This window comes from Zalophus californianus, chromosome 2, assembly GCF_009762305.2.
Source record: "Zalophus californianus isolate mZalCal1 chromosome 2, mZalCal1.pri.v2, whole genome shotgun sequence".
Taxonomy (NCBI): domain Eukaryota; kingdom Metazoa; phylum Chordata; class Mammalia; order Carnivora; family Otariidae; genus Zalophus; species Zalophus californianus.
In genome coordinates, this window is record NC_045596.1 from 39308541 (window position 1) to 39331565 (window position 23025).

The 23025-nt window shown below is 36.9% G+C and overlaps 1 protein-coding gene across 1 annotated transcript in view; it reads left to right on the forward strand.

The window, feature by feature from the left end:
- ATP10D (ATPase phospholipid transporting 10D (putative)) overlaps positions 1 to 23025 on the forward strand; it is a 101343-nt gene that overhangs the window by 28995 nt on the left and 49323 nt on the right. The window contains 10 exon segments of the mRNA XM_035726135.1: positions 1585 to 1779; positions 11638 to 11725; positions 11727 to 11843; positions 13945 to 14014; positions 14017 to 14029; positions 20222 to 20328; positions 20608 to 20632; positions 20634 to 20737; positions 21139 to 21279; positions 21388 to 21639. Coding sequence (XP_035582028.1) covers positions 1585 to 1779; positions 11638 to 11725; positions 11727 to 11843; positions 13945 to 14014; positions 14017 to 14029; positions 20222 to 20328; positions 20608 to 20632; positions 20634 to 20737; positions 21139 to 21279; positions 21388 to 21639 — 1112 coding nt within the window.

The window sequence follows — 23025 nt, forward strand, 5'->3', positions numbered from 1 at the left end:
GGATTAAATGCAGGGAATTAAGTAAAAAGATGGTATGAACATATTGAGCTGAGAATGACCAGGAGGATTAGCAGAAAAAGTAAAGACAGGAATAAAAAGAAACTTGGCTAGATGATTTGGTTTTTATAAATGTTGAGTTTGAGATGCGAATGTGAATATACAGATTCTCAACATTCATTATTCATTTTGCATATAGTCATTCTCATTATTCACTGTATGTAGGTTCCATATACATTTATTGAATGATGGATACGTTTAAAATATAGATGTGAATTTGCTGAATTAATGGCTTTACATGCTACGGGTGATTCTGTCTCTTATGAATTAGAATCTGAAACTTGAACAGAGTTCAGGGTCAGTGCTGTTGGTTTGGATACAGTCCACATGGAAATAATTGAGGCCAAAAAAGTAGCAAAAGGGGCGCCTGGGTGGCTCAGTCATTAAGTGTCTGCCTTCGGCTCGGGTCATGGTCCCAGGGTCCTGGGATCGAGCCCCACATCAGGCTCCCTGCTCCGCGGGAGGCCTGCTTCTCCCTCTCCCACTCCCCCTGCTTGTGTTCCCTCTCTCGCTGTGTCTCTCTCTGTCAAATAAATAAATAAAATCTTTAAAAAAGAAAAAAAAGTAGCAAAAAAGGTTAAGAAAGAATTTTCAGAATACAAGGAGTTGGAGATGAGGAAGGAGAAATGGGGGTAAATTAATTTTGAGAAGTTTAATGGTTAATAAGGAAAATATGTGATAAAAACTTGAGGGGCTATGCAGGATTGAGATTCTATTTCTTTTAAGGAAATGGGCTACTTGAATTTACCTTAGGGGCCAGTGGAGGAGTATTTGAATATATAAAATAAAGGAGTGGAGGAAGTTCCTGAAAAAATGAATCTCATAAAAGCTGAAATAGAAGGGTTGGTTTCAAGGGGAAAAAAAACCTCCCAGGCGTCTTTATTTATCTTGAGCCTTGTTTGAATCTAATGTTTGGACATGCAGATTAACTTCTGAAGGCTAGAGAGTTGGGGTTTTGAAAAATTTATTTCTACAGTGTGTTAACACTGAATTTCCTCTAAATTTTTTGAGCTTTTATTTTTTATTTATTAAAGTTTTTTTTTAATTTATTTATTTGACAGAGAGAGACACAATGAGAGAGGGAACACAAGCAGGGGGAGTGGGAGAGGGAGAAGCAGGCTTCCCGCGGAGCAGGGACCCCGATGCGGGGCTCGATCCCGGTACCTCTGGGATCATGACCTGAGCTGAAGGCAAATGCTTAATGACTGAGCCACCCAGGCGCCCCTCTTTTGAGCTTTTAAAAAGAAAATAGTGTTTTCTGTGATGTTTCTTATGTTTTCACAACCCAAGACTGTCATACCATATATTTAATAAAGAATACCTCATTTATTACAGTAAAGCCATGAGCTGGATATCTACAGGAGTGACAGGTTGTTCAGATATGTCAGGTATGGCTAGTTCACTATTCTGTCACATTGAAAATCAACTAAGGGAAATGTAGGAAAATGCCCTAAGATATTTTTGTTCCTTTTGCTTTAGGCTTTTATGTGATTTGTTAACCCTTCCTTGTGTGTGTTTGGATTGCAGGGCCGCCAATTTATATTTCCTGTTTCTAGCTGTCTTGAACTGGGTGCCTTTGGTAGAAGCCTTCCAAAAGGAAATTACGATGCTACCTCTCGTGGTGGTCCTGACAATTATTGCAATAAAAGATGGTTTGGAAGATTACCGCAAATACAAAATTGACAAACAGATCAACAATTTAGTAACTAAAGTTTACAGTAGGTAAGTGTAACAGGAACTGGGCTAGGGAATATACATGTGTCATTTAGAAACATGCAGAATGTTACTTTCTTCCCTCTTAGATGTGATCAGGACCCTTTTTGGTGATGGTGGTGGTGGATGTTTTCAACTAATATTTATTAAGGACCTGTAGTGAATTTAATTCAGGTGTCCTACCAGAACCAAAATGTATAGATGGTCCTGATTTACGATGGTCTGATTTAGGATTCTTTGACTTTACAGTGTTTCAAAGGCAGTAATCATTCAGTGGAAACCTTACTTCAGAATTTGAATTTTGACCTTTTCCTGGGCTAGCGTATGGTAAGATATTCTCATGATGCTGGGCAGCAGCAGGGAGCCTCATTCTGAGTCAGCCCGGTGATCACGAGGGTAAACAATGAATCATTTTGTACCCATAGAACCAGTCTGTTTTTTTCACTTTCAGTACAGTAGTCAGTAACTTACATGAGATCTTCAACACTTTATTATAAAAATAGGTTTTGTGTTAGATGATTTTACCCAAGTGTAGGCTTATGTAAGCATTCTGAGCACGTTTAAGGTAGGGTAGGCTAAGCTATGATGTTCCGTAGGTTAGGTGTATTACATGCATTTCCACCTACAATGTTTTCCACTTGCAAGAAGATTATTGGGATTTAACCCTTTCATAAGTCAAGAAAGATCTATATAAGCCGTTGTCAATCCAGGAGTTGATAAAGCAAAAGCTTCTATAACTTATGTATAAGTGGAATGGAAAGAATTAAACTTCATAAGAAGGAAAGCTAGCAGATAGTTTTTAATCCTGGATGTTATAATTTGGGATTAAGAAGAGGATGGGATATGAAAAATATGAATGGATATGAAAAACAAGATGAGATATGAAGAAAAAGATAAGAGCTACCAGTGGAGGAAAGGGATACTGAAAAATGGGGAAGAATGTTCTTTTTTTGTACACAAAACTAGAGGCTTATAAAACTCTCCCCTTTGCAGCAACAGAAAGCATTCATAATAGGAGGTCTTTTCCAAAGCATTATTTGCTGTCACGGAGACCTGTATCTTCAGTATTTATTAAACAGAAAGACTGTGTAGCTAAGAATAGTCTGTAAATGTGAGTTTGGAACTGTGCTGTATATTGTAAATCTACATTTACAAATTATACATGTGATCCTAGTATCCAGAGACAACAAATTATAACACTGCCGTATCTTCAAGTCCTGTGTGCATTGTGTGTATGTTTTACAAAATAAAGATTACTCCATATATTTTTATTCTAATTGTTTAGCCTAATATTGTACCGCAAACACTTCCTGTGTCTTTATGAAAATGAAATTTTCACTTTTCATACTTTTATGAAAATGAATTACAAAGTTTGGAATATTGTCCGGTGTTCCCTTTCATGAGAAATGTATCTATTTTTTAAAAAGTCATCATTAGAACAGATGTGTGAAGTTCTGAATCTGATATGTTAACTGCTTTACAAACAAGTTTATGATGTCACCTCTCCCCCCATATTGAGGTTAGGAAGGCTTGGGGAGTGTTCTGGGGATACTGAGTATATTGACTTGGCCTGAGGGGGAAACCAGTTCTAGGAGCAGTAATGAGAAATGAAAAGAGAGGGAGTTTGAGGCCTTCTGTGGAGGGACTTCCAACACCAGGCTACTCCTTGAATGGTGTATTAATCAGGGTTGTCCAGAAAAATAGAACCAATAGGAATGAGATTTATTATCAGGAATTGGCTCACATGATAAAGGAAGCTATGAAGCCCCAGTACCCGCAAGCTGGAGTCTCGGGAAGGCTAGCAGTGTGGTTTGAGGGCCTGAGAGCCACAGAGCTGATGGTGTAGATTCCTGTCCAAGTCTGAAGGCCTGAGAACCAGAGATGCTGAGGTGAGGAGATCAGTGTCCCAGCTCAAGCCTCAGGAAGGCAGAGAGTAAATTCAACTTTACTCTGCCTTTTTCTTCTCAAGGGATTGGATGATACCCACCCACACTGGGGAGGACCGTCTGCCTTACTCAGTTCAACTTGAAGGCTAATTTCTCCCAGAAACACTTTCACAGACACACCCGGAAGTAATGTTTAACCAGCGTCTGGGCATCCCTCATGAAGCTGACACTTAAAATTAACCATCAGAGATATTTTCCTTCAGGGGTAGAGAATCTGCAGTGTCTCTCTGATTGGACAGGGACCCCCAAACGTGGGGCGATGATCATTTGGAAGCGCGCATGGTGTGGGGGCGGTGAAAGAATTCACCTGAGGCAGAACAAAGGCGATAGCAGCTTATTGAACACACCACAAGGGAGCCGCGGGCAGGACGGCAGAGGAGACTGCCACGAGGCAGCGGGTGGAGGCTGTTTTTAAAGGGGGAAGGTGAGGAGATCTGACGACATAAGGAATGTCTCCCCTTTTTGGTAATCGTACCTGGTTGAAAGTAACCCATTGCTCAGTTAAGGCTTATAGATATTTTGAGGTGGGTCACCTGATGGGCCTGGCTGTATTTAGCCAGGGGGGTCGCTGTGGGCCCTTTTGCCTGGGTCAAGTTTCCATCGCTCAAGCCTGTTACCTAAAAGCAGCCTCTACAGAATCCATCTTTTTTTTTTAAGTTTTTATTTAAATTCCAGTTAGTGTAATATTAATTTCAACTGTACAGTGTAGTGATTGAACACTTCCATACATCACCCAGTGCTCATCACAAGTGCACTTCTTGATTCCTAACACCGATTTCACCCATCCCCCACCCTCCCCTCTGGTAACCATCATGTTCTCTAGAGTTAAGAGTCTGTTTCTTGGTTTGTGTGTGTGTCTGTCTCTCTTTCCCCCCACCCCCCCCCCCCCCACCCTTTGCTCATTTCCATCTTTTGAGCAGAGAAGGAATGTGGTGAAAGCTGTGCTTGAGGAATATTGGTCCACTCGGGTCCTGGGAACAGGTTCTACAAAGAGGGTAACTCTGCCTCTGCCCATCAGTCCAGGGCATTACTAGCAGTAGATGCAACGTACAGGAAGGGGTTCATAGAAGAGATACTGTGAAGAAGAACCCAATTAAATTTGGTGAACTTCTGCGATTTTTGAGCTTTGGAGGATAAAAGTACCACCAATAGAAACAGGGAGCATTAAATTCACCTCAGGTAGGATGAACTGGAAATGATAGCAAGACAGGCATGCAGTGAAAATGCCCCATGGGCAAATAGGAACATGCTACAGGAGTTCTAGTCAGATGGAAAGGCTATGGTAAGCAATTTTGAAGTCATCAGTCTGTTTAGAGGTGATTTTGAAGTGAGGAGTTTGACTTAAATCCCCAAGGGAGAAAATGTGAAGAGCTAGAAGACTGAGCTTTGAGCCCAGAAGTAGGCAAGCACTTCCTTCAGCCTCTGAGCTGACTTGACAGGTTCCCTTCGACAGATGCTGCCACTGTTTCTTCTGACATCTCAGAGTATTTAATACATTTCTTGGATTGACTTTAGTGTTCTTGTTTCAACTCTTAAGTTCCCAAGATTGTAATTCTAAATTGGTCAGACTAGAGATTCGATTCTATTCTAGTTACCAAGTCTGAACAAAAGACATTTAGGTTCAAAAGGCTAGTTTTCTAATAAAAGGTATATTTTGAACAAATTTAAGCCTCTTTTGACTGACCAAGAGTTCAACTAGATGATGTAATTTTTGTTTTGTTTACTTTAGGGAGAAAAATAACTCAAAGGCTTATCCTGATAGTAGAATTGTCTTCCAGTTTATTTGAGCACAGAGGAGATAGTTAGGGCAAGCTGCTCACATAAAGTGATACTTAAGCTGAAACCTGAAGGATTCTGAATTCTGTTCATTATTAGAATTCTTCAGTGACTTTCTCAACATCCGTTTTAAAGATCCAGAAACAAAACTAGCTTTTTTTTTCCTCCTTTGTAGGATGATATGACTTGTACTTAGATAAGGAAAAATTTGGTCTATTTTTTTTTCTTATATCTGATCTAAAGCTAACCAGAAAAACTCATGTATTATAGAAAACTAAAAATAATAGGAAAAGCTCATGGTTTTCATTTTAAAGTCATGAGTATTCTACTAAAATACTGCTATGAATCATTTGATAACATTTATGTCTTTATCATGTGCCAGGGATAGAGAGGTGTTATTGATACAGTCTTACCCTCAAAAAATAGTTGTAGGAAATAGTATTTTAGAATGATTATATGATGAACAAAGTCCAGATTTTGAACAATTTAAAAATTACTCAGCAATACCAAATTTAGCAAATGGGAAGAATGCTTCTTATATCTATTTTTAAATATAGGTTTTTGTCTATAAATGATTGTTGACTTCTAGTGCTAGGTTTAAAGTTGATAATGTGTGTTTGTTTGCTTTTTTAAGTTCTAAATAAGTTCTAATCCTGATTTTCTCACTTAGTAGCTATATTTAGCTTTGGGCAAATTGCATAAGCTAGCTAAACCCCAGTTCTCTTCGTTATGAATTTAATAGTAATAAAACAGTAATCAATAGAACCTAGCCCTTTCTAAGTGCTAAGTAAAGGTTAGCCACTATGATGATTTTTGTAGGTTAGTAATAACTATTAGCTGGAGTTTGCCACATTATCAAGTTATTTAATCAACATGTGAGAACTCTTTAGGACATGGCATGATTTTGTAAATATTAAAATTGCATAGTGGGAGACCTGGTATAATTTTTTTCTCAGGTGTCCTTTTGGACGTAGTCCAGATCTATTTTAGATGATTTGCATATAAACTTAAAGAGAAGATGCAATATTCTATTCAATTGTTTAAGGTCTATCCCAAGGTACCACTTTATGATTGCATTTCATAATAGAATCTGGTAACTTGGTCCTTTTATCTGTTATTTTATGTAATTTGCTTTTGTTTGGTATTGCAGAAGAAATAATACCTTTCACCCCCCATATTGTTCTTGGAACAAATTATAAGGATATAAAGAAATAAAGGTAGGTTGTAAGACCATGCCTTGTCGATTTAAACAGGCTAACTTAAATTTTTATGAAATGCAAAGACATCACTTTAGAAAACAAATTATTCCTCAACAAAATTAAGGTGAAAGTATGAAGCCATTAAATTGTGCAAGCTTTTGGAAGAAGCGTATTAACATTTCTGTGCAGATAATTTGATTCTTATTTGTAATATGTGGTCTTTCACATGGTGCTTGTCTTTGGGCAAGTATCTTGGGAAATAACACACTAATATAGAAATTAAACATTTAAACTTTATTATACCTCAGTTAAGTTGGAATGAGCTATTATGGAAAACCTAACTTTCTCAATATTGCCTTTCAAATAACAGCTGTTTATAAGGTTTTAAGTTCTGTTTCAAGGATAATAGAAGTGTGTTGAAAACAAAACTATTAATCACTTAACAAATTTGAGTGCCTTACTGTGTTGTAGGCCCTGAGAGATTGAGATTTAAAGGAAAAATAGATTTAAAAAAAATAGATACAGTGCCTTCCCTCCAGGACTCTACATTATTTTCTGATCTTTAAAAATCACTGTGTTGAATTTAGGAGTTTCAAAATACTGGCTAATGTTAACATTTTAGGACTATCATAAATTCATGAATCTCGTCAATTCATAGAATTTCATGCTGCTTAAATAAGACTAAACATCAGTGGCCTTCTAAGGTAACCAACCTTTTGTGTGATGTTTTCGAAAGTGATGGTTCTTCAAATTCGCTTTCTAATATACAACTAAAACATTTTTTATTTGGTGGTCATCAGGAAGTGAGTGTAGCTGGAGTAAAGTCTGCTTCTTGAGAGATGGGCTCTGGAGCTACCAGCCTTGTTTTAAATCCCAGGACCACTTAGGAGCTGTGTGACTTTGAGCAAGTTACCTAATTTGCCAAAACCAGTTTTTCTCATTTATAAAGGCAGAGGGGCAGGGATCATAGTTCATTTATAGGACCGACCACATAACATTGATACAAAAATTAAATCAGCTGGTGAATATAGAGCATCTGTTAAATGTTTGCTGTTGTATGCAACGATTATTCATTATTTGCTTATTATAAATTTTTTTAGCATCTTATGGGAAAATGCTAAAAAAAATCAGAGAAAAATTTGTTCATAATTCTCATCTTTCTCTCTTTAAATTTGTTAAAGCGAGAAGTAGAAGTTTGCATTCTCCACCCTTCCTTCTTACCTCTCCCCTTCCTCCCACTCCAGTGGAATCACAGTTAATAGTCCAGTGTGTCCTTCCCAATGTTTCCCAAGGCTTATGTAGCAAAGATGTGTGATCTTGAACTCTTAAAGAAGCGAAATGGGTCTAGAAGTTTGCCTGAAGGAGGGATTGTGAGAGCAATGTTCTGTCCAATGAGAGTAGTTCAGAAGCACATACAACCAAGTAGGTGCACGAAATTCTAGCTGAACATTCAGGCTGTGGGAGAAGAAGGTCCTCCTACTAGCTTTAATTCTTTGTTGGGTAAGGAAATATAGTCTCCTTTTGAGTCTACCGCAGTGAGAAATCTTCAGAGCTAGTTAAATGTGGCAGTGAGCATTGTCACTCGCTTGCAGTTGCTTTCACACACGAGCTCTCTCTTGCCCTATGTCTTTGTACCTTGACTGATACACTGTCCCACCTTTCTTCACCTGAGTCACTCTTGGTCATCCATCAAGACTCACCTCCTCCAGGGCTAAACACCCCAACTCTTGGCTCCCATAGTAACCTGGGCATGCATACCTCTCTCTTATGAAAGTACTGTTTGTGTCTCTTTTTCTAATTTCAACCATAACTTGTATAGGGTGGTGACCATATATGAACCATTTGTGTTCTTAGCACCTAACGTGTAACTGGCATAAATTAAGGTCTGTAGATGTTTATTGATCTGAACTAGCTAGCTGCTGGGCAAATTAGGTATTTTTTTTGAAATCCTGGTGTATACTCCAAATAGGGAAAAGTGAAGTTAATTATGAAATTGGCTTCATTTAAATTTTGTTCCAATGTAGAATAAATAAACTTGTCCTTTAGAGGAACCCTACTTCTTATGTCTGAAAGAAAAATAAAATTCCTAACCCTAAGAGTCAAGTCTGTCTTCTCTTCCTATCTTTACAAATTCTTAGCAAATTTTCCTTGTAGCTTTCCTCATAGAAAAAGTAGAGGCCATGAAACATGAATTGTGTACCCCCCATTCCTTCGTGGATCATTCACATTTTCAACAACTTTCTTCTGACCTTAGATGAAGAGGCACCTCCCTTTATTGTGGTAGGAATCCTTTCCTCTGTGTTGTTAATCCCATTCCTTGTTTCTCCATAGCTTCCACCAGCATCCCCCACTCAGTGCTCTGTCTTCTACCTTGCCTGTTCCATGGACTCCTTTCGTACATCTCATGTTCATGTCCAATTACTCTCATCCTTTGTCCTTTGACTTACCTTTCATTGCAGTGGCTGCTTTTACGCCTTATTTCCTTTCATAGCTAAACATCATGAAATATTCTACTTCTTCAACTTCTAGTCGCTCTCTGGTTCATGGAGGTCTCACTTCCTTATTCATACTCCCAGCAACAATTTCACTCTATCAGCATTTTCCATAGTCAACAGACATCCTAATCACTGAATACCATAGGCTTGGCCCCTTTGCTGCTTCACTAGGATTACTCCCTTTTTGAAGTTTCCTTCTCTCTAGATTTCTCTGATATTACTTTCCCTGGGGTCTCCTTCCACTTCTTTATTACCTTGAAGTCTCCTTCCCTAAGGAATCTCATGTCCTTACCTGGTGTCACCTGCCCTCTATGTTCCTAGGACTTCCACATTTATATCTGTACCCATGAGCATAAGATCAGAACCCTCAAATTGCAGCACATCCTCGGTTTCACATCCCGCTTCAGATAAAAACTTTCCAATCTGAGTTTATTATCTGCCCTCTCATGCAACTAGTTGATCGAAAATTTGAGATGTGGTGAAAGGCACCATTCAATCATCCCATCATACAAGTCAGAGACTGTAGAGTCATGCTTGGTAACTCCTTTACATGTAGTTCAGTCATAAAATGTGGTGTGGTAAGTCCTAAAACATGTAGTTAAGTCAAAAAACCCAAATATGTCTTGAATTAATCTTCTGTTTATCTCTGTTGCTGCTGCCTTCTGACCATCTTCATTCTTCTCCTGAATTATTTCAATAACTTCACATTAGTTTTTTTGGCCATTCCTACACCAAACTAGCTTGACACCCAGAGTCCATCCATTACTCTGTCACAGGAGTTAGTAAATAGAAGTAATATCCCATCCGCCTTCTTCTGGTGAAGCTTGTGAATCCCCATTTTCTATGGAATGAAATCACTACTCCTAGATTTTTAGGACTGAACCTTTGAAATATGACCCATACCTATGTTTTTGGATGTTCTCTCTTACTTTCCTCCACGAAGAGTGAACGGGTGTGCACAAACACTGGGAAAAAGAATGGTAAGGACAAAATCATTGATTTGCCTTTCTCTGTAAACTAACCAACTCTTTAGGTAATCAAGGATTTCCTTTAGTTGGATTCAACCTGGTGCATTAGATATTTTGGGAAAATAAGCCCTGAAAATGTATTTCTTAGGTAGCCCTTTAAGCTAAATATTTCTTGAAATAACGGATATAATTCTGTAGAGCAGAAAGTATACAAGTTTTGCCCTAAGGTGGCATTTCTATTTAATCTGATGCATAATTTAGAATATAGCTATCTCCCAGGCATCTTTGACAACGAGTGTGAATATTTAGCTCTATAAATGTAATTGGAAATAAATCTTTACTTTTGAAATAAGTGTATTTTTGTGACAAATACCAGTTTTTTATGGTTATTAGGTAGGCAATAAGGGAATGGGACAGCCTTCCTAATATTGGTTGGTGACACTGTGTATGAAATGCTGTTTAACCAGTTGATACGATGTTCTGTGATACAGATTTCCTCATTCTACTCTAAGGAAAACGCTTTCTGAAGCATAATTCATGCAGGTTAGTATGAAAAGGCTTGAGAAGTATGGCAGAAACTTTAACATAAAGCAGGGTATTTAAGGCAAGACAACTTCAAATGATGTATCTTTTCTTAAAATGAATATATATGGCGGAAAACTACACTTCTGAAAAGGGTGAATGTTTTCCATCCTTCTTTTCTAGTGATTAGCTGCATCAGACTCAGGACTGTCTTACCAGTATTTCTATTAAGTGATAATTAGAGGTGTTAATAAGTAGTATAATAATTTTTAAAATGTTGAGTATTATATTCATTTTATTTCATTTTTTAAAAAATTTTTAAGATTTTATTTATTCATTAAGAGAGAGAGACAGAGACAGAGAGCACACAAGCAGGGGAGAGGCCAGAGGGAGAGGGAGAAGCAGACTCCCTGCTGAGCCAGCCAGGAGCCCGATGTGTGGCTCGATTCGAGGACCTGGAGATCATGACCTGAGCCAAAGGCAGACACCCAACCATATGAGCCACCCAGGCGCCCCTCATTTTATTTTTATTTTACTTCCTTGGTGTTTTCTTTAATTCATCCTATCAGACAGACAGGAAGTGCTGTGAGAGTAGATGTGTCTTGTGCATTTCTGGATCCTTGATACCTGACAACAGCAGTACACAGGGATTGTGTTGTACGTGAGTAAACCCAGCAAATGTTCATTTTATTCCAGTTACACCTCAAACAGCATAATAGTTCAAAATCTCAAAGGACAAAGGAGCTGAGAAATATGTTTTATTAGCTCAATAACTCAATTTTCAGGTGAAACAAATTCTGGAATTTAGGTTTCTCTGGCTTCCCTTTTAACATTTAATGGATTAAAATTCACCCTAAGGGTTTAAACACGCTTTAAATTATACACAAAAACTGAAAAAATAAGACTATATATGTTTCTGTCTTCATACTCTCTTTATACTTTTGTTTCCCCCTAATGTTAGGAAAGAGAAAAAATATGTCGACCAGTGCTGGAAAGATGTTGCTGTTGGGGACTTTATTCGCCTTTCCTGTAATGAGGTTATTCCTGCAGGACATGGTCTTACTCTTTTCTACTGATCCAGATGGAATCTGTCACATTGAGACTTCTGGTCTTGATGGAGAGAGCAATTTAAAACAGAGGCAGGTGGTTAGAGGATATGCAGAACAGGTAAATAATGTGTTCTCAGTTGGTGATTTATTAACATTTTCTTTTCAGAAGATTTTTCACAGGTACATATAAAGAGATTTTTAAATTCATTTTTACTATTACAAAATAGAATCCCAGAGGACTTAATCCATTTCCAGCTATCTGTGGAAGTGTTTTATAGATAATAGGATGTAATGACTTTGAAGTTCACACATTTTAGTCTGGCAATCCTATATTTTTTGGAACTGAATTAAAGGAAACGGAATTACTTTGCAATTTGGAGAGTTATTTTGCAATGGAAATAATCACCTTCTGTTCCTAAAATCTGTAATTGCATCTATACCCAGACCTTTTGAGATTCGTGTAGCTTCTCTTGCCGCAGAGCTTCTAGACCTTAATAGACCCTGCTGTGGCGAGGGAAACAAGAACTTTAAAGTTATATTAACATGAGTTTGAATGAATTCCTGTTTTGATATTTAATTACTGTGTGACCTTGGGCAAGTCACTTATTTTATGTATCAGTTTATCTTAAAGTAGAAACAATAATGCTGCTTCATAGCTTTGCTGTGAGATGCAAATGAGGTAATATATGTAAAAATGTCATGGATAGTGCTTACATATCAGTTTCCTTTCCCTTTCTCTGGAAACACTTGAGATGAAGTATTTTAAAAATTAATGGTCTTTTTAACTTGCCATTTGCAACGCCGTGGAGGGTATTATGCTAAACGAAATAAGTCAGAGAAAGAAAAATATCATGTGATCTCACTGATATGAGGAATTTGAGAAACAAGACAGAGGATCATAGGGGAAGGGAGGGAAAAATGAAACAAGACGAAACCAGAGAAGGAGACAAACCATAAGAGACTCTTAATCTCAGGAAACAAACTGAGGGTTGCTGGAGTGGAGGGGGGTTGGGAAGGATGGGGTGGCTGGGTGATGGACATTGGGGAGGGTATGTACTATGGTGAGCGCTGCGTATTATGTAAGACTGATGAATCAAAGACCTGTACCTCTAAAACAAACAATTTTTGTTTATGTTAATAAACGTTATATGTTAATAAAAAAAATTTAAAAATAACAAGCATGCGGGTATCAAAACTAAAAAAAAAATAATGGTCTTTTTAAAACTGAACTGTTCAGTCAGTTTTCTTCATCTTATACTTGTAAACTAAAAAGTGTTTTAGCCACATAAATGCCCTAATCTTTAGTAAATTTCATCATCTGATGTAACAATGGGCCATCTTTCTGTCTCTGGATTTAATTTGGATCCTGTGATTGATATGCTTGTCATTGTTACTTTTGTGAGCATTTATATACCTAAGACATTGGTAAAAATCTTATACAATTGAGATTCTGTTATATACCACTAAGTACCTACTTTAAGGGTGATGGCAGTTGATTAGTCATCATACTTTGGGTTCAGTAAGGGTCAGTGCTCTGGAATCCCATGACCTAGGTTTGCAGTCCTATTTCTAAAGCCTGCCTTATGTGGAAACCTATAGCAAATTATTGATCTTCTTTGTGCTTCTCTGTCTTTATCTGTTAATTAGACCTAATTATAACACCTACCTCATGGGGTTTTAAAGAAGAAATTAATATATTTAAAGTACATAGTCGAGATTCTGTACATCAGAAGGAACTCAAAAAATTGATTAACAAATCAAATCATATGATTATATAACTCAGATTTTCCATACATTTGCTGTGATATGTTAATTGCGTTACAAGATATATCAATAGTATTTCTTTTATTAAGCGAACATTCATATAAAAACAAGGAAATGAGATAAAGTTCACATGGCTTATTCTTAGTGAATCTGTGCCTGTGTTCTATAAAAAACCCTTTACTTATTTGCTCATTGGTTTCATCAAGCATTCTAAAATTATCGTTTAATCCATTAGAGAATTTTGTAAGATGCTGATGTCCAGCTTATATTTAAATTTTAAATAAAATGTGTTGGAATTAAATGTATATGTGCTCAGAATGTTCACATATATGCTTAATGCAAATTAGTGATATACGTAAAAATGTCTCGTTTTGACATTGAATTCTTCTTGTGTTGTGATTTAAAATGTATGTATAGTTGTTTGTTTGTTTATTTATTTATTTATTTATTTTTAGGACTCTGAAGTTGACCCAGAGAAATTCTCCAGTAAGATAGAATGTGAAAGTCCAAACAATGACCTCAACAGATCCGAGGCTATCTGTGAGTGATAAATGACTTACCTTTGTTGGTGTGAGTGGAATTGTTGATTGCGGTTATATTTAACTCAATAAAATATATGTGTCCATATATCCAAGTTAAATCACCAAAGGCCATGTGTTTAGCCATCTATTAATTTAGCTTTAATCATTTAGTTAAATATTTACTTATGTATGATTTAAAAATCAAAAGCTTCTTCTTAAAATAGTTATAAAGTCTCTGTCAGTAGCGTAAGAATGTTTTCCACGAGCTCCATAGTAAGCCCAAGACATGGTGTTTGGAAGGAGGTGTCTGGAAAGAACTGGCAACCGAAGTGACAGGATAAGATAGTGTCCTCCTGCAGAATTAGAGTATCAGGTGGATATTTCTGGTTGGCAAAAGTTAGCCAAGGGTTTGGAACATGTGTAAGAAAAAGTATGGGAAGTCCCAACAGTGTTCATTTTGGAGACTTCTCGTGGTATCTATGTCCCTTTAGTAAGGGTAGCTAGAATTTGAGGTCTTACCTAATTTCAGGTCTGGTGTTGGCCACTTTAGTGCTTTATGCCTTGAACCAAGTTATTTATTCTTTTTGATCTTCAGTCTCCTGATTTTTAAGAGGAGATAATTAGACCTACTTCATAGTGGTGATCTGGAGACAAAATGGTAGAGAAAATTTCCAACGCCAGAGTTATCCTGATAACAAAGCATACAAAGACATATGAGGAAAGATCAGTATTCTGCATGAACATAGATGTAAATATTCTACACAAAATTATAGCAAGCCAAATCCAACAATATGTAAAAAGGATAATACATCATGACCCAGTGGGACCTATCCCAAAATTCAGGGTTGGTTTAATATTAGAAAAAAATCACATGATATAATTCACCATATGAACAAGTCATAATTAACGAATTGTAAAAGAAAAACCAAGTGATCATCTCATAGATGCAAAGCATTTGACAAAATCTAACTCCTGTTCTTGCAAACTGGAAATAGAAAGGAACTCTCTCAACCTGATAAAGGGCATCTATGAAGAACCTGCATTTAGAATCATTCTTAATGATGCAAGACTAAATGCTTTTAAATGTTTTTTCCCCTAAGATCAGGAACAAGACATGGTTATTCACTTTTACCACTTTTATTCAAGATTGTGCTGCAGGTTCTAGCTAGTGAAGTCAGGCAAGAAAAGGAAATAAAAGCTATCAAATAAGAAAAGTAAAACTGTCTTTTATTTGTAGATGGTTTGATGTTCTTTGGGAAAAACCTGATAAAATTTATAAGAATTTAATAAGTGAGTTTGACAGGGTTGTAGGAAGTGTCAATATACAGAAATCAATTGTATTTCTATATATTAGCAATGAGCAACCGGATACTGAAATTTTTCCAAATACAACTTATAATAGCATCAGAAAAAATGAAATACCTGAGGATAATTCTGACAAAAGATGTGAAACACTTGCACACTCAAAACCATGGAACACTGCTGGGAGAAATTAAAGACCTAAATAGTTGGAGAGATATATGTTGTTCATGGGTTGAAAGACACAATATTCTTAGGATGTCAGTTTGTCTCCAAATAGATCTGTGGATTCAGTGTAATCACAATCAAAATCCCAGCATGGTTTGGGTTTTTGTTTTTGTTTTGTTTTGTTTTTGGTCTTTTTCTAAAAGAAATCGACAAGTTTATTCTAAAAATTTATATGGGGGTGCAAAGGACCCATATTAACTTAAAACAACTTTGAAAAAGAACAAAGTGGGAAGCTAACACCGCCTGATTTCAAGACTTCTTGTAAAGGTACAATAATCAAGTTAGTGTTGTTTTGGCATAAAGACAGACCAGTAGATCAGAAGAGATTGAAAGATTATAGAGTCCAGAAATTGATCCACACATTTACAGTCAGCTGGTTTTTGTTATCCATCAATGTGCCTTTGACAAAGGTACACAAGCAATTTAGTAAAGAAAGATTACTGTTTTCAACAAATGATGCTATAACAATTGGATGTCCATATTCTAAAAAATAAATGTCAAGCCATACCTCTCACTGTGTAAAAAACTTAACCAAAAATGGAGCCTATGGTTAAATGTAAACCTAAGATTAGAAACTCCTTACACATAGAGGAAACATAAGGGAAATCTTTGATACCTTAGGTTAGGCAAAGATTTCTTGGATACAACACCCAAAGCACAATCCATAAAAGGCCAGAAATAGAAAAAAGAACTTCATCAAAATTAAAACCGTTTTCTCTTCAATGACACTGTTAAGTGAATGAGAAGATAAGTCACAGACTGGAGGAAAATATTCGCAATGCATGTATTGGACATAGGACTTGTGTTCAGAATACATAAAGAAATCTCAAAACTGAGCAGTAAGAAAACAAACAATATGGTTTTTTTAAATGGTAAAAAAGTTTGAACAGACACTTCACCAAAAAAAAGACACTTCATATGTAGATGACAAATAGCTATGTCAAAAGATATACGTTAAAACCACAGAGCTACAACTGCTAAAAAAGACCCAAGAATAGAAGTGCTGGTGAGAATGTAGAGGAACCGGAGCACTCAGATACCACCTGTGGGGATATATAAAGTACAGCCACTTTAAACAATTTGGAAGTTTCTTGTAAAGTTAAACATATGTCCACTGTATGATCGGGCTGTTCCACTCCTAGGTAGTTACCTAAAGAGAAAATAAAACATTTCTTCATACAAAAACCTGCACACAAATATTCACAGCAGCTTTATTTGTGAGAGTCCAGAACTGGAAACAACCCAAATGTCCATCAGCAGGTGAATGGATAACCAAATTGGATATCCATACCATGTAATACTACTCAGCGAAAAGGAATTCACTGATGATACACGCAAGAACATGGATGTATCTCAGAATATCACGCTGAGTGAAAGAAGCCAGGTGGAAAAGAATATATACTATATGATTTGTTTATATATCTGATGATTATAGTGATCAGATTATAGCCTTAACCAAATTTTGAAAACTTGAAAACAAAAGCTGATTTATAGTGATGGAAAGCAGATTAATGAGTGCCTTAACCAAATTTCTGAAACGGGAGTCCTGGTCTACCTTGTCAGCCTCTGTGTTCATCCACACTGGACGTGATTTTTTCTTAACAGACACACTGGAGACATCTTTTGCTGCTGCTGTGGGTACTCAGTCTTGCCCCAGAGCCCTCACCTAGCTCTAGGGACCCACTAACCTCTCTGATTCTCCTAATTATCACTTGCCTCCAGATTCCATGATGCCATGTTTGCCTGCTCTTTGGTTTTTTCCATTCAAGATGGGCTCCCCTGATGTCTGTCTGCTTCAAGTGTGGTGCCTTACTTTTGATTAGCCTGGTTTGACCACGGGAATTGCCTTCCTCTTGGAATCCACATCCAAAAGATGCTCTCAGCTTCCTCTCACTCCCTGAGATTCTGTCTTCTTCAGTGATTGGACTTCCCTGGGTCTGCTCTGTTAATGCCTCTGTTGAGAACTGGCTTCAGCAACTTGCAGGGAAGCATTGAATGAGTCACGCTCAGGAAGATACAGTGATTTTATGTGGAGTTATTTTTATCCACGAAACTAGTTTCTTATTCCTTTCCTGCTTTGTGGTCTGTTTTCTAAAATCAACAAAACTTGAGGGATGCCTAGGTGGCTCAGTCAGTTAAGCGTCTGCCTTCAGCTCAGGTCATCATTTGCTCAGCGTGGAGCCTGCTTCTCCCTCTGCCTGCCACTCCCCCTGCTTGTGCTCTCTCTCTCTCTCTCTCTGACAAATAAAATCTTAAAAAAAAAAATCAAAAATTGAGATGCTCAAGCTCACTTTCTACATGGTGATTTCTCTGGTCTTACTCTCAGGTAGAAACTGACGTTCTCCCTATTTGTGCCCACAGTGCATGCTGAATATCAGATTTCTATCATAATATCTCTAATAATTTTATTACACTTACATATTTCTCTATCAGTTACCTCCCCTTAGACCACAGGAGCCACGACTGTGTGTGTTTTTCCATTCCCAGCATCTGAGCAGGACTGCTGGGCATGTGGCAAATGTTACCTAGCTTCTTCAATGGATAAGAGCTCATGTGGACAGTCAGTGCTTCATATAGAGTCCAAAGGTCCCATGTCATAAGTGCCAAATATATGCCTGTCAGGTGCAGGACCTGTTTAATGTTTGGGCAGACGCAGTAAGGATAGGAGTTAGGCTTTGATCTAATGATAGTAACCTAGAGTGATGTAATCGTGAAAAATAAGGATCCAGGGGGGAAAAAAAATCTAAAATCTTACTGAGGAACTTTGGAAATGCTTGTGTATATTAAATCTGTTCCTATAAAAGTTCTAGGGATAATGAATGCTATCCTGATGAGCATTGTGTGGTGTTTGCATGGGAATACTACATGGAAATGTGAATGTTGGGACTTAAATTCTTCCTCTATAAAACCAGGAAGTAGAATTAAATTAAACCCAAGGACACTGCTGACCCTGACTATGACTCCGTGGTTGTCTCTTTGTACAATAAAACGACGTATATGAAGGAATGTAAACATACATCTCTTAGTATAAGGTGTTTACAGATATAGGAGTGAAGGAACAAATCAATTTTTTTTGTCCTTTGTGGTATGAAACCTTCTTTGAAGAGTTATTTTTCCAGATAGCAAGGATGCCAGATACAGGGACAGTTTTCCTATATGTAAGAAAAAAGAAACAACTTACTGACTGAAGCATATTGCTTAGAAAACAGTCTAATTTAATGCTGAAATGAAGAGGGCATTTTCAAAATAGGTGAAATACATTACTTTCTGCTTATTTAAAAAAAATTTCCAGTTGTTTTTCTCTGTATTTTTGCCACTATCATAACTTAAGTAATTACTTTGATAATTTTTAAGTTGTTTATTGCAGAACATTTCAAGCATGCAAAAGCAGAAAGAAAAATATAATGAACACTCATGGGCTAATTTTGCCAACTTTGTTTTAATTATCTTCCTATTTCTTCCCCATTAGCATTTCACTGTAACTACTTCACTATGAATACATATCAGTAAAGGACCAGAGCCGTAACATCATTATCACACCTAACTAAATTAAGAACAATTTCTTGATGTCATTTAATAACTAGTTTTTGTTCAGATTTGTCCAGTTATCTCAAAAAAATTTTTTGTAGTCAGTACAGCCTAACCAGGATCAGAATAAGGTCTGCCCATTTCATTGGTTGACATGTCTCTAAATTTTCCCTCCCAAGAAATTAGGTCATTTAGCTGGTAGAATTTACCCCTTTCTAGACTGAGCTGATTGCCTTCTTCCCGAGTTGAGACCTCCCTGCTTCTCCCTGTGCCCCCTTGCCATCCATTTGTTGAATAAGCCAGGTCATTTTTGGCTGGCGGTTTATACTGCACTTAGATTTGGCCCACACTGCATCCTTGGGGTGTGGTGAACATTGTTTTTTTTTCTGGCCCTCTGACTTCCTGTAAACTGTCCAGGGGCACCTTCGAATCTGATGAAAGAAATAGTTCTCTTTCTACCAAGGTAGACGTGGATATCCACACATACGTACACGCAGGAACTATTGCATACAGTTTCAAAGCCTTCACAGATCTCTTGATGCCGCAGACCCAGGTTGATTTGCGGTGACAGAGCCTTGATTAGGATCCTGTGGAGACATGGCTTCTGTTCCATACCATCGGGAGGCCCATGATGTCCTTGTCCCGTCAGTGGTTCTGTTAAGATTGGTATTCTCAGCCTTATCCTTTCATTATAAAATTCCTCATCAGTGTGTCACCTAATGATTTTAGCAGCCATATGTTACCATTGCCTAGAACAATCCTTGATTCCATCCGGGTGGAAAAAGTAATTTCCTAATTCTATCAAGAACTTTTCCCTTGTCTGTTACTAAGTTACGCTGAAATACAGTTTGTACTAGAGTAACATCTCCTTATTGGAATATTTTTGAGTTTCTGTGGTGCTAGAAGTTGACAAACAGTGAATAGTAGAAAACAGTGGTAGTTGAAACTTGTTGCATCTTTCTCTGCGCCAAAGCAAAATAACAAAAGCAAATGGCCCGAGATTTGAAACCTTTCTTCTGAACTGCTCAAATTAATACTCCCAGTCAAGAAAACTCAAAATCCATGATTTTTATTTTTTACATCCCCATTTTTGCTATTTATTTTTCCCTCCACTTTTGCTAAGTAAAAATGAATCTCTGTGCTGTCTTTCTTACAGAGAACATTCCAACAAAGAACGTGTGGGTCTCAGTAAAGAAAATTTATTACTTAGAGGATGCACCATTAGAAACACAGAGGCTGTTGTGGGCATTGTGGTTTACGCAGGTCAGTGACACTTCCCATTTTCACTGTTGTCTCCTCTGTGTTTTTCTTCAAGTTAACATTTTCCATTTATTCAAAATGCAGTTTACAAAAGCAGAAAGGAAATTTTGTCTTGATTAAACTTAATCCTTGGTCTCTGTTTTTCTAAATGGATCACAAAAGCAAACTAAATTAGCAAAATATATTATGCAACTTCTCTTTGTATCTGTCACAGAGATTTAAAAATTTGATATTTGCTATCTGGCTTTAATTTGCACATTTTCTGACATGTTACCTGTGTAGGCCATGAAACCAAAGCAATGCTGAACCAGTGGTCCAAGGTATAAGCGCAGCAAATTAGAAAGGAGAGCAAATACAGATGTCCTCTGGTGTGTCCTGCTTTTGGTTGTGATGTGTTTAACTGGTGCATTGGGTAGGTAAAATAGGATTTTTTTATACTGACATCTTTTCAGCAAGATCTCTATTTAAAGTATTTAATTTTTGAAATATTTATGAATATTTGACTTCTGCAAAGGAGATTATTTGCCAATAATTTTTTTCCATCAGATCTTTATCTTTCTCATTCTGTGATCTGAAAGGCATTAATGTTGATTATATCCAGTTACATGTGGCCACAGTAGGAAAGGGACCTGGGAAGAGATTTAAAGAGACACCGAGACAGGAGAATTGTGGAGCCTTTTGCATTTCAGTTCGTTTTCAAAAATAAACCCTTGGTGTTCAACCAAAATAAATACTTTTATTCCTCTTTAGGAATGAAGTTCTATATTTACATAATATATAGCATCCTTTTCATGTCTGTGTGTTTTTTGAAAGGTCATGGAATCTGGTTGAGTAGATATGAAAGCATGATGTTTTTTAATATCCCTGAGCCTGATGGACATGTCATATCACCAGTGTTGGCAGGATTCTATATGTTCTGGACCATGATCATTTTGTTACAGGTAATTTCTGTGAGCTCATCATAGAATTTTAAGATATTTGTTACTTACCCAACTATATTTGGTTTCTCAAACTTTCTTTTCGCTCTCTCTAACATTTTTTGAATTACTTGGTTCCTCTTAGGTTTGATTCCCATTTCTCTCTACGTTTCCATTGAAATTGTGAAGCTCGGACAGATATATTTTATACAAAGTGATGTGGATTTCTACAATGAGAAGATGGATTCTACTGTTCAGTGCCGAGCCCTGAACATCACTGAGGATCTTGGACAGATTCAGTACCTCTTTTCTGATAAGACAGGAACTCTCACTGAGAATAAGATGGTTTTCCGAAGATGTAGTGTGGCAGGGTTTGATTACTGCCATGAAGAAAATGGTGAGTGTTGGGTTTCTATGAAAACCAACCCTAAGATTGGTCTTTTTTGGCACCTAGTTAAAGGTCTGATAATTCTAGCATACAGTGCTATGTTTAAGCATTAGGTACTTAACTCATCAAAAGAGGCGTTAAGCTTCATTGTTGTTCTTTCAAAAGTTAGTAGGTCAGAGTCAAGGAGTTTACTGCCATAGTTTCTTTAAAAGGAAAGTAAATTACTACTAGTAGTAGAAGGTTGGAGATGAGGTTAAGTGAGAATACAGTATTATAGGTAGTTGTGAGAATCTAATGAAACTATGACCATCTCCTAAGAAATATTTTGAATCTAATGAATCTAATGCAACTATGGACCATCTCCCTAAGAAATATTTGAAAATAATTCCAAAGGGAGGGCTACAGCCCCCCCTTTAAGCCATCACATCATCGTTTAGCCCATAGATATCCATCAATTCTTGGTTAAGAACACCTAGTTTAAGAATAAATATGATGAGCTAAACATCTGAGGCTAAGGAAGTAAATAACAAATTGCAAGTTTTCTTTAAAGAATTGAACTACATTAATTTTGTTATTTACAAAAGTAAATACACTCCTATGAAAATGTTTCTGAGAAGTATCCGTAACTAATTAAAAAGCTTACTCTCTAGAGGTTAACCACCATTAACAATTTGATGAATATATAACTCTCCATATTCTTTTATATGTGAACATATATATTTGCACATTTCCCCTTTTATAAGTTAGAACTTTTTTTTTTGCAGTTTTCTTCTTTTATTCAACAATATCTCATGGCCTTTTTTTCTGAGTCAGCTCATAAATTAAGTGCATAGTACTGCATTGTATGTGGTCAAGCTTACTTTGCTATTTTAACAGTACTTGCAGTGAACTTACTCAGTTATTACTTACTCATTCAACATAAATTTTGTGAGCCCCTAATATGTGGCAAAAGTCCCTTGATCTCATGTAGCTTTTAGAGTTTAAGGCAAGGAGATAGTATTAAAGATTATGATATGTAAAAGAAAAATTCATCATGTAATATGCATTTTTGTACATACATGTTTGTACATATCTTATTTTTATAAGATACATTTCTAGAGGGTGCCTGAGTGGCTCAGTTGGTTAAGCGGCTGCCTTCGGCTCAGGTCATGATCCTGGAGTCCTGGGATCAAGTCCCACATCGGGCTCCCTGCTCAGCAGGGAGTCTGCTTCACCCTCTGACCCTCACCCTTCTCATGCTCTCTCTATCTCATTCTCTCTCTCAAATAAATAAATAAAAAATCTTTTTTTAAAAAAAAGATACATTTCTAGAAGTGGTATTATGGCTCCAGAGGTACGCGCATATAAAATTTTTATAGATCCTACAAAATTTATATCTAAAATATTGTGCTAATT